The sequence below is a fragment of the Vipera ursinii genome (assembly GCF_947247035.1).
Source record: "Vipera ursinii genome assembly, chromosome: 1".
Lineage (NCBI taxonomy): Eukaryota > Metazoa > Chordata > Lepidosauria > Squamata > Viperidae > Vipera > Vipera ursinii.
Window position 1 is genome coordinate 273,294,813 of NC_139512.1, and position 12,651 is coordinate 273,307,463.

General features: G+C 41.8%; 1 protein-coding gene across 1 annotated transcript in view; it reads left to right on the forward strand.

Moving 5' to 3' along the window:
- Window positions 1-12,651, forward strand: part of MTHFD1L (methylenetetrahydrofolate dehydrogenase (NADP+ dependent) 1 like) — a 146,263-nt gene that overhangs the window by 31,793 nt on the left and 101,819 nt on the right. The window contains exons 8-11 of the mRNA XM_083348729.1: window positions 344-455; window positions 6,141-6,232; window positions 8,309-8,406; window positions 10,660-10,833. Coding sequence (XP_083204855.1) covers window positions 344-455; window positions 6,141-6,232; window positions 8,309-8,406; window positions 10,660-10,833 — 476 coding nt within the window. The remainder of the gene's footprint in view (window positions 1-343; window positions 456-6,140; window positions 6,233-8,308; window positions 8,407-10,659; window positions 10,834-12,651) is intronic.

Here is a 12,651-nt window from a genome sequence, read left to right on the forward strand (position 1 = left end):
TGTCCACTGTGTTTAACAGAATTTTAATTCATTTATAAAAGAAAACCAACATTCAGCAAGGTTCAGAGTTGGAACATAGCTATTTGCTCTCATTTCTCCTTTTCCCCAAGACTGTTTTACATAGTTTCAGGAAGGAGATAGGATAATTAAGTGAAGTGTTACTGTTAGGATTCATTAAAACAATTTTCAACTACGGATGCTTAGTTTATACATATACAGCCCATATCTGCATACTCATTTCTCAATTAGGTATTTTCTGATTATAGCAGATTAAACATAGCAGTTTGTCTTTCCAGATATATCCCATAATATAATCAAGTGTATGTTCTTTTATCCATCTTAGCTTCCTGATGCTGATATGATGGTCGTGGGCAGCACCAAACCTAAAGAGATCTCAGAGGCTTGGAAAAATCCTGAAATCACTACTGTGGATTGTTCACAAGATACTTTATGGGGTGAGTTTCTTTGGAGGTATACAGTAAATGGGTGCTAAGGCTTAAAGCCTGCAGGAATTAATTTTTTTAATGACCAAAAAATGCTCTTACATCTTGAAATTTAAGATAAAGGACAGAAAAATTAATCTTCCTTTGACTGATACAGAAAAATCCTATGGACAGTCCTAGCTTAGTATTACTTCAGCAAAATGGTTCTTGCCTTTATTTGTTACTGGCATCCCTGACTAATTAAATTTCAGTGTCATAATACAGAGCCAGCTTGGTATAGCAACTAAGGTGCTGACCTAGAAACCAGGGGCCTGTGAGTTCTAGGCCTCCCTAAGACATGGAAGCCAGCAGGCTGACTTTGGGCCAATCACTCTATCTCAGCCCAATCCACCCCACAGAGTTGTTGTTGTGTGGAAAATAGGAGGAGGGAGGAGTATTAGATATGTTTGCCACCTTATACAGATAAAAAGGCAGGATAAAATTAGAATAGTAATAAAAATAATGAGATGCACTGTCGCATGTTGTTGAGCAACTGCATGATGGAGGAACTTAATTCAGGGCACAGAGTACCTTTCCCCTAGAACAGCATAGTTTGCAAGTGAAAAGGAATGAGATGCTACAGATAGATTCTCCTCATGCCTTCAGACACATTTTTCAGTGTACTCCATTCATACAGTCTCAGCTACAAGAATGCTCCACTCTGTTCCTCCTGGCATCAGATCCAGTTTCCAATCAGGGCGAATTCTGAAACTCAATTACATGTTATCTCTGCACTGATAAAAACAGTTATATGAAGCCAAGTCAAATAATCTGAAGAAGCACAGACATTTAGGCAAGGGGGAGGAAAGAATCAGATTTGGCCTCTCTTCTTTCTTATTGTTCTGGCTGATACCCTAGCACGGTTTCATTGTGACAGTCATCAATTTATAGCTAAGGTAGGCAGAGTTTTAACTTCCACCAAACCGTTCGCCACTTCTAATCTAAACTGACATTTTCCAGAAGACCAGTCTTGAAGAACAGAGTGTGAACACAATGAAAGCCTTTTGATAGCTTCCCCCCCTCCACTTTCTTGAGTGTTTAGTGCTCAAGCTATAATCTTCTTCATGGCTCCTTTATGGCTTTGTCATCAAAACTTAAACAAACTATGATCTAGTGATATTTAAGTCATAGGGGACTAAAAAAGGCAGATGAAGCTAGCTAGAGATGCTTGGAGCATGCAGGTACTCAAGTAAGCATCTGTTAAGGCTGCAGATTCTTTTTTTCTAAATTGGGTGGTTGGAATTGATGACTGCAACTACAAGTAGTCCTTGACTTATGACCAATTACTTAGAAGTTATGACATACCCTCCCCCCAAGAATTACTTATGACCCATTCTGAAGTTCCAGCAACTGCCTCTCCAAGCATTTTGTCACTGGCCTGCATTTATGGCTGTTTGCAATGTCACATGACCACGATTTACGACGTTTTTTGCTGAAAACCAGCCCTTCCAATTTTTGGCAAAAACATACCATAGTGAACAATGGGTCCACTTAATGACTGCAGTGTTCACTTAATGACTGTGGTTTCACTTAATAACCATGTGATTTGCTTGACCAGACTGCTGCAGCAAAGATCGTAAAAAAGGGGTCAGTCACATGATTATCTGCTTTATAACCATCATGAGTTATAAGCGTAATGAACAGGCTTCATTACCGTTGTAAGTCAAGGACTACCTATATAGCACTAAAGAAAGATGCTTTTAGTGTAAGGAGCTACAATCAAGTGGTTCATGCAACCTATTTTCTATTTTAATGTCCAAAGTATTGCATAGTCCTAGTAGCTTCTATAGCTAGAATCCTACATTAAGCAACATTACTACCCCTTAGTGAATCCTTTGCTATCCATGCATTTTTCACTTGGAGTACTTACACCCTGCTTTCTTCTAAATATGAAGCTGTGTCATTTTTCAATATTAAGATTGCCAGTTTTCAATTAAATTTCATGGCAACAAGTTTCACTGAGTCACAACTTCATATTTCCGAACTTGAAGAGGACTGGGACACGGATCAGAGGGATGGTGGTCGGAAGTGAAGTGAGGCAGATAAGTATGTTTCTTCTAGGAGATTTCTGGCATCATGGAGGGAGACAGGAAAAAGCTATATACTTGCAGGTATGTCTTTCCACCATTTAAAAATATTGTATATGGATATTTTATTTCTGTAATTGTATATATAACTTGAAGATCCTGAGAGAGAACAAAGAAGACTTCTGGGCACCTCATTGGAGATACTAGTTTATATTTATTTATTTATTTGTTTGTTTTATATACCGCCCTTCTCCCGAAGGACTCGGGGCGGTGTACAGGGCAAGGTAAGTATACAGTAAAGCAATAGTAAAACAAATGAAACCCCAAAATCTATCAGGCCAGGCCGGCTTGCTGGAATAGGTAGGTCTTTAAGTCACGCCGGAAGGTGCGAAGGTCGGGGGCTATCCGGATTTCGGTTGGCAAGCAGTTCCAAAGGGTTGGCGCACCCACCGAGAATGCTCTCCCCCTGGGGGCCACCAGCCGGCATTCTCTGACCGGTGGCACCCTGAGGAGGCCCTCTCTGTGGGAGCGCACAGGACGGAGGGGTGTTGACGCTGGCAGTAGGTGCTCCCGTAGGTAATCCGGACCCATGCCATGTAGGGCTTTGTATGTCATCACTAGCACCTTGAATTTCACTCGGAAGGCAACTGGAAGCCAGTGCAGCTCACGGAGGAGAGGTGTAATATGGGAGTATCGGGAAGCCCCCAAAAGTGTTCGTGCAGCTGCACTCTGTACCAGCTGAAGCTTCCGAGTGGTTCTCAAGGGCAGCCCCATGTAAAGAGAGTTGCAGTAGTCAAGACGAGAGGTCACAAGTGCATGGGTGACTGTACGCAAGGCATCCAGGTCCAGATAGGGTCGTAGCTGGCGCACCAGGCGAACCCGAGTGAAAGCCCCCCTGGTCACAGCTCCTATGTGATCGTCTAAGGAGAGCTGTGAATCTAGGAGGACACCCAGGTTGCGGGCCCTATCTACGGGGGGCAATAACTCACCCCCAATATTAAGGGATGGAATACTCTGAATATCCTGGCATGCCGGTATGTACAGCCATTCAGTCTTGTCTGGGTTGAGTTGAAGCCTGTTCCTCCCCATCCATTCCCGGACCATTGTGCTTAATTATGGTTTAATTAAAAGGAGTTATCAATAGGACAAAGCAGGAAAACTGACTCTCATCCATTCGACATAAACAGCCAGTCATCGACTTACAGCAGTTCGCTTAGTGACCATTCAAAGTTACAATGGCACTGAAAAAAAGTAACTTATGATCATTTTTCACACTTACGACCATTGCCGCATCTCCATAATCATGTGATCAAAATTCAGATGCTTGGCAACTGATTTATATTTATATATATTTATATTTATGACAGTTGCAGTGTCCCAGGGTCGTATGTTCTCTTTTTGTGACCTTCTGATGAGCAAAGTCAATGGGTAAAACCAGTTTCACTTAACAACTGGGTTACTAATTTAACAACTGCAGTGATTCTATATATCTATATCTATACTCCATGTATCACCTATGTATTTTGCAAATAAACTAGATAGTGCTCAGTTACTGAATTAATACATGGCAGAAAGAAGGGAAAATATACCCGCACTATGGCACATTTTAAATTATTTCATGACAACACTGGAAATAATTCCTTTATCCAAAACTTATTTGTCACCCTGATGAAAGTTGCACTATTTAGCCTTTTTGTAACAGGAGGCTTCCAAGGAACGCCATAACTTCTTTTTGAAACTTGTTAGGGACAGTTCCAACCTAATGACAGACAGGAGGTTTGTGTTTTGTAATCCCAATTGAGTTTTAATCCAATTGAGTTGGAGAAGGCTGGAGAAATTATTGGGTTACTCTTCCAAGTAAAAGTCTTGCTGGTGGTGATGAGAATTTGGGTGGGACCCACGGATGAGAGGATTTATTTTGCTTCAGAGGCCCTCTAAAAGCTTCCAGTTTAATTGTAACTGTTAAGGTAGCAGGAGGGAGAAATTGTAAAAGCACAGAAGGTACTCATATTACAGTAATGGCATTTAGTGCAGCTGTGCAAAGCATTCAGAAAAAGTATGTCACACAATATATTTGTTCAGTCCTCCAGAGCAGGGGTAGGCAACCTCGGCTCTTTTATGACTCGTGGACTTCAACTCCCAGAATTCCTGAGTCAGCTATGCTGACTCAGGAATTCTGGGAGTTGAAGTCCACGAGTCATAAAAGAGCCGAGGTTGCCTACCCCTGCTCCAGAGCATGTTACCACAGTTGCACCGTGTCTGTTTTGATTACCGCTTTCTGTAGCAGGAGAAGCAGGTACAGATAGTCCTTGACTTATGAAGCCTGGAGTTTCTGTTGTAAGTCTTGATGGCCATAAGCTAAGACACCTACATGACCAGACCTGATTTTATGATTTTTATGTGGCAGTTATTAAGCAAACGCCACAGTTGTCGATTGATGCAAGTGTATTCGTATGGGTATTATTACTGGAAACTGACAGAAAAGGTAGGAAACCAGCAAAAAAGCATTATAAATTGCAGTCACATGATCGGGGGGGAGGGAAACCCTCCAAGCAGCCATAAAATGGAGCCAGTTGCCAAGCACCCAAAATGCAGTCATGTGACCATGGGGATGTGTGCAGCTATCAGAACTCCAGAACTGGGTCCATCATAACTTTGAATGGCTGCTAAGCAACCAGGAATTAAGTGAGGTGATTCTGAAGTGCCAACAAAAGGCATAATTTGCTTGTAAGCCTACAGGTTTCTCCCGATTCTTCCCGATCATCTCTGCAGGATTAAATCATGCAAAACTTTATGTGAATTTGTCAGCATCTGATGGTTTGTTGTCACTGTTAGTTGGCTGAAAAAAAACTTATATATGAGAAGTCATCACTGCTTTGTGATACATGCTATCAATTGGCACTTCTACTCTGAAAAAGACCTTTACTTTTGCAATAATTATATATTCAAGATTCAAGGTGCTGGTGATGACCTATAAAGCCCTAAATGGCATGGTCCCGGATTATTTACGGGAGTACCTTTTGCCGGCGTTAACTTCCCATCGTCCTGTGCGCTCCCATAGAGAGGGACTCCTCAGGGTGCCGTTGGTCAGGGAATGTCAACTGGCGGCCCCCAGGGGGAGAGCATTCTCTGTGGGCGCGCCTGCCCTCTGGAACCAGCTTCCTGTTGAGCTCCGGATGGCTCCCGACCTTCGCTCTTTTCGCTGCGACCTGAAGACTTGGTTATTTGAACTTGCCTGCCTGGACTGAGGGATTGGGGTTTTAGATTTTAAATTTTAAATTTTAGAACGTGTTTTATTGCTTGGGCTATTTGGTTTAATTTATTTTAATTTTTGTATATTATGTGCTGTATATTGTGTTTTAATTGCCCTGTACACCGCCCCGAGTCCTTCAGGAGAAGGGCGGTATATAAATCCAATAAAATAAATAAATAAATATTTCAGCCCACTTTTGTCTATTTGTCTTTTACCTATTTATTTGCATGTTGATGCGTTTCTATGCTTTCATATGGCACCTTTGCTCAGCAGTAGCTTAGCTAATGGTGTCAATTATCTTCTTGCAGCATTTTTCCAAAGATCTTCCCACAAGAAGAGGCTGCTGGATTCATGGGTGCAATTGTTTTTCATTTTCAGGACAGAATGCTTTTCGTGGACATCCAACAAGAGGCAATGATTGCAATCTAGGTGAGGCTGTAGAACATCTGGCATTGGCAATATGCATGCAGGTTAGTAAGTCCCGTGGTGACTCTTTATGTAACAGGAACACAACAAAAGACAGATGTAGTCCAGGTTCACAGTTCAAACATTCAACCAGCATGGAAGGAAAGGAAAGAAACATATCCAAACTCGGGTTAGGGTTATAAATATTAATAAAATATTCATGATCTGAATTTGTCTCTTATGTGTTCGGGTGCCAGCAATAACTTCTGCACATGTGCAATTTTTTTACAACATTCTTTTTGTATCTTTTCCCCCAGACGCATTACCAAGCTTACAATGGTACAGTAGATTCCAGCGTATAAGACTACTTTTTAACCCATGAAAATCTTCTCAAAAGTCAGGGGTCGTCTTATACGCCGGGTGCTGAAACTTTAGGGACAGGGCTGGCTGGAAAACCTGGAGCGGATCTTCCATTTAGTCTGCGCAGGGAAAGCGGGACCAATTGGAGTAGAAGCTGCAGTCTGTGATTTTTTACAGGCTGAGGTCTGGGCTTTTTTCCTTCTAAAGTTGAAGAGCAGCTGTAGGCAGGTGGGGAATGCAAGAGCAATTTGAAAGGCAGGTGGGGAATGCGTAGCAGAGCAGCAGCTTAGCTCTAAGGACACATTTGACTCAGGAACTGGGCGGGCTGGCTGGAAAACCTGGAGCGGATCTCCCATTTGGTCTTTTCTTTAATCCCATTTATATCCCACCCTTCTCCGAAGACTCAGGGCGGCTTACAATTTAAAGCACAAATCAATGTGCTTAGCAATAGCCTTCATTCTATGTATATGCCTGCCTATTAGAGCTTTCACCCCCCCACAAGCAGCATTATTACAAAGTCAGCTTATTGCTCTCAACAATCTGAGCCCTCATTTTACCTACCTCGGAATGATGGAAGGCTGACTCAACCTTGAGCCTGATGGGATGTGAACCTGCACTAATTGCAGGCAGCTGGGGTTACTTAAGGCTCTGCGCAGGGAAAGCTTTAGAGTGAATTAGGAAAAGTGAAAAAGTAAATTAGGAAAATAGGAAAAGGGTTACTGGAATTGGGTATGTGTAGTTTAACGAAGAGAAGGGTGAGGGGTGACACGATAGCAGTGATCCAATATCTCAGGGGCTGCCACAAAGAAGAGGGAGCCAAGCTATTCTCCAAGGCACCTGAAAGCAGGACAAGAAGCAATGGATGGAAACTAGTCAAGGAGAGAAGCAACCTAGAACTAAGGAGAAACTTCCTGACAGTTAGAACAATTAACCAGTGGAACAACCTGCCTCCAGAAGTGGTGAATGTTCCAACACTGGAAGTTTTTAAGAAGAGACTGGACAGCCATTTGTGTGAAATGGTATAGGGTTTCCTGCCTTAGCAGGGGGTTGGACTAGATGACCTCCAAGGTCCCTTCCAACTTCTTCTTCTTCTTCTTCTTCTTCTTCTTCTTCTTCTTATTATTATTATTATTATTATTATTATTATTATTATTATTATTATTATTATTATTAGGTTTAATCCACTTGCACTGTTTTATGTTTACATGTTTGATGACAAACAGCCTTATGTTTATAAGTGACAGTTTTCCTACTAAGTACCTGCATGTCATAAGCATTTGAATTAAAATTACCAAATCTGATGTTTTTTAATTTTTATTTGGTGTGCGTTGGAAGAGGGGTAGTCTTATACGGCGAGTATAGCCCAAACCCTATAATTTAACAGGAAATGTAGGGGGTCGTCTTATACGCCCAGTCGTCTTATACGCCGGAAAATACGGTATTAAGCCTTTTTTTTCTGTGCTGAGACTTAACACTATGCGCTGAGGAATAGTAATAACATGAAACAGGGTGACAAAAATATATGTGTAAAATGAAAACGTGCCAAAGTGCCTCAAATTTCAAAGTGATTATAAAAGTCAGCAGGCAAGTGGAACAGATCTGAAGGGTACAAGTGAGTCCTTCTTACTTCAGGCTTCTTCCCCAATAAAATACCTTTCATATCCTCCAGCTGCAAAGAAAAAAAATAGTCTCTGGAAGCACGAATCCCCAAAAGTGAGATTGAAATGATAGATTGCAACTGTACTAAAGCAAAGTAATTTTGTCTCTCTTCCTCTTGAAAGAACTTGATAAAACTCAGCGAGCTACAGATAGCAGCCCAGCAACCTAAGGAATGGAATCTCAGTTGCTTGAATCTACAGCCCATTTCACCTGTTCCAAGGTAAGAACCATGTATGAAATTGTTTTCCAGAAGGTTTCTATGTATTAAAGCAAAACATTTGCTAAAACTTGAGTATGATTTGTTTTGTTCAATTTTTTTCTAATTTGATTTAGCCTTTTCTCTTAAGGACTGCAAGATTTATTCTGCTGAAACAAAACTTTAAGGCAGACAAGATGGCATTAGTCAAGTCATTAGTAGTTGCGTTCCGTTTTTAATCTGGCAAAATTGTATTTTTTGTGAATGTGGACTGGCCAGCACGTATCAAACTCCAAGTAATCTTTAAAAAGCTATAGAATTGAGTCTGGTTATTACTTTAATTGGAATCGCTAGAAAAATCCCAGGACTACATATTAGGTTGGATAATTAGAAGAAGAGCTCAATACCAAATTGCTTCCATACTGTCACAAAGAAAACTACATGGACATTTCGTAAACTCACCAGGATTCAAGCTCAACTTGAGGGAGATTTTGCTCTTATGAATGAGAACTGCATATTTGTGATAATTTCCAGACAAACTCTTTTGCTTGATTATAAACAGGAGCCCATGTGGCTGGAATGTGAAAAATGCTTGAGGATGGTTTAGTCAAGCAGAGTTGGGCTGAAGTGTAGGATATCTGAAAATAGAAACATTTGCTCCAACATGTCTGGAGCACGTCTGAAGCTTTGACTAGATTTCTACATTCCAGGTTTGCCTAATTCCTGGACTGATTGAAAGGAATAATCCCCTGGTCTGCATTGATAAAGAGATAAACAGACTTATGGTATAAAAAAAAGAAATGTCATTCTTCAGGGAATTTTGTGGAATACGCTCTCTGTGAATCTCAATTTGGGGAAGTCTGATTTTGGGCTGATGCCTCTCTTCGGTTCTTCTTGTCTCAGGATTCAGGCTGTGGTGCAGGACCTTCATGGTTGGATGGAGGAAGCTCAGGGAAAGAGTACATGGTCTACATGCAGTAGGTCCCAAGTTCAGTCTTCAGAATTCCTGCCTGAAACCTTAGAAGCATGCGGCCAGTGTCAGTCACATGGGCTACACAGACCAGTAATCTAATTAGGTGATGGCAGCTCCCTATCTTCCTTTGTCTAAATCTCGATTGGCCACGGATAACAACAATAGCAACCATAGCAACATCTAGCACACTTTCTCATATGTCAAGTGACTGGGGGCTCATTTTGCATTGATCTTCACTCTCTTCCTCAGAACAGGATAGTGCAGTGAGAAAGTTGCATATTAAAACTATGTCTTTCAGGTTAGACTAATGCCAGTGTCAATAGGAATAAAAGGTAAAGGTAAAGGTTCCCCCGCACATGCATGCTAGTCGTTTCCAACTCTAGGGGCCAGTGCTCGTCTCCATTTCAAAGCCGAAGAGAACGCTGTTATCTTCCCACCGTAGTGGTCCCTATTTTTCGACTTGCATTTTTCAGTGCTTTCGAACTGCTAGGTTGGCAGAAGCTGGGACAAGTAACAGGCGTTCACTCTGTTATGCAGCACTCAGGATTCGACCCGCCAAACTGCCAGCCATCTGATCGACAAGCTCAGCGTCCTAACCCACTGAGCCACCAGGTCCCTGGCAATAGGAATAGAGCACGGAACGCTGTTACGTTCCCACTGTAGTGGTCCCTATTTTTCTACTTGCATTTTTTACGTGCTTTCGAACTGCTAGGTTGGCAGAAGCTGGGATGAGTAACAGGCACTCACTCTGTTACGCGGCACTCAGGATTCGACCCGCCAAACTGCCGACCTTCTGATCGACAAGCTCAGCGTCCTAACCCACTGAGTCACCGCGTCCCTTCTAAAAAGCACATTACAGGGAGACAAAATAGCTTCCTTCAAGTATCTAAAGGCTGTCAGTAAAGGATGGAGCAAATTAGGTCATGATTCCAAAACAAAAGACGAGGAACATTGTATGTTTTTCTCAATGGCTCAGAGAAACCAAGCTTACATGTAAAGGAAGTCCACTGAAAATTTTCTATCTTCCAGCAGTGATAAGTTGAGAGAGAAGAGGCAAATTACACACCTATGTAGTTAGCTTCAGAATTCAGCCACAGGAAATGACTTCTTTAGCAACTCAATATATTGTTTCTTCAACATTCCTGGAGCACAAAGAGCTTCCCCCAAAATCATTTGCACAAAGGTAAACTGAAGGTAGAAGATGATTTCAAAGATTTAAGTGTCCTAAAAGTGTAAGTTCTCTGTGGCCTATTGTATATCCACCCAAGTATTCATACATATTTTTAATTTGTTTGCTTTTGCAGTGATATTGAAATTTCCAGGGGACAGGCTCCAAAACCTATCCAAATTCTTGCCAAAGAGATAGGATTGCTCACAGAAGAAATTGAAATCTATGGCCAAACCAAAGCCAAAGTACGTCTTTCTCTGTTGGAAAGGTTAAAAGATCAGCCAGATGGAAACTATGTACTGGTTGCTGGGTAAGAAATAGTTTAATAAACGTATTCCCCTTACTCTTGTTTAGATAATAAAATGCAGCTTGTATTTTCATTTATTAAAGAAGATGGTCCCATCTGCAACATTTAAAACATTTTTCTTTCCTCTTTCTCGTGCATTATTAATGTCTGTGAGTTATCCTGAACAGCCTTGTATGTCTTTCATTTATCTGAGAAGAATGGTTGCCACCATTCACATTTATTATTTATTTGTGTGTCCGCCTTTTGTTTAGCAGCTTAAGAAGGCATAAATACTGTGGAGCTCCACTTTCCATTTTTACTCACAACAATACCCCTGTGAGGTACTGGCCCAAAATCATCCATTGAATTTAGGACATACTAGAACCCAAGTCTCCCTGGCACTAGTCCAACACTTTAACCACCGTGCCATGCTTGGTCTTCAAAGCAGACGTCAAATTTTCTACTTACAACTAATAATAATAACAATAATAATAAAGTTGGAAAGGTTCCTTAGAGGTCTTCTAGTCCAACCTCCCCTGCTCATGCAGGAAACCCTATACCTGTGGTGGTGAAACTATGGCACAGGCGCCTCTCTGTGGGAGCGCATGCCGTCACCCCAGTCCTAGGCTTTCAGCTGGGTTTTATAAAACCTTTTCACTTTAAGCCTCCGCCACCATGTGCAAAAAAAAAAAAGGTTTGATCAATCAATAAATTTCAACTTCTTGCGGGGAAAAAAAATCTCGCAAATTTGGAATTGATTGATTGAGTCCCACCCAGTCTGCTGTTACCACCACAGCCACACCTACCCAATGGGCCACACCCACCCAATGGGCCACGCCCCCCCAGCACCCGATGATACATAAGTGGGTTTTGGGTTGCAGTTTGGGCACTCGGTCTGTAAAAGGTTCGCCATCACTGCCCTATACCATTTCAGACAAATGGTTGTCCAAACTCTTCTTAAAAACTTCCAATGTTGGAGTGTTCACAGCTTCTGGAGGCAGGTTGTTCCACTGATTAATTGTTCTAACTGTCAGGAAGTTTCTCCTTAGTTCTAGTTTGCTTTTCTCCTTGATTAGTTTCCATCCATTGCTTCTTGTCCTGCCTTCAGGTGCTTTGAAAATAGCTTGACTCCCTCTTCTTTGTGGCAGCCCCTGAGATACTGGAATACTGCTATCATGTCACCCCTTGTCCTTCTCTTCATTAAACTAGACATACCCAATTCCAGCAACCGTTCCTTATATGTTAACTGCAAGTTCTCTGAGTAGCAATTCTGGAAGGGAAAGACAAAATTACCTCTCACTGAAACAACAGTAATTACAGATTACTGCGATTGCTCTGATCAGCTCTGCCAAAGCAGAAGCTTGGGTCATGATGTGAGGACCTAATCTGCCTCTTTTACAAATCAAGCCATACAAATGTTATGTAAGAAATAAAGAGCCTACATTAATGGATATTTATGTTCATTTTAAATGTCCCCAGTTATCTATAGGTTCTTTGCACTACTTATTAACTTAGAGCTTACTTTGGTTCCAGTCACCCACGTAATTAGCAACACATGCTACATAGCTCTGCTTTGAGAATTTGGACTCCATGCCAGAGATGCATCTTTTATTGTTTTCCTTTGTTTTCAACTACTCGACCTCCTGTCCTGTCTCACTGCTGTGATTATGGGTCTGGATTACCTACGGGAGCACCTGCTGCCGGCATCAACTTCCCTTCGTCCAGTGCGCTCCCACGGAGAGGGCCTCCTCACGGTGCCATCGGTCAAAGAGTGTCGACTGGCGGCCCCCAGGGGGAGGGCGTTCTCTGTGGGCGCGCCAGACCTTTGGAACCATTTACCGG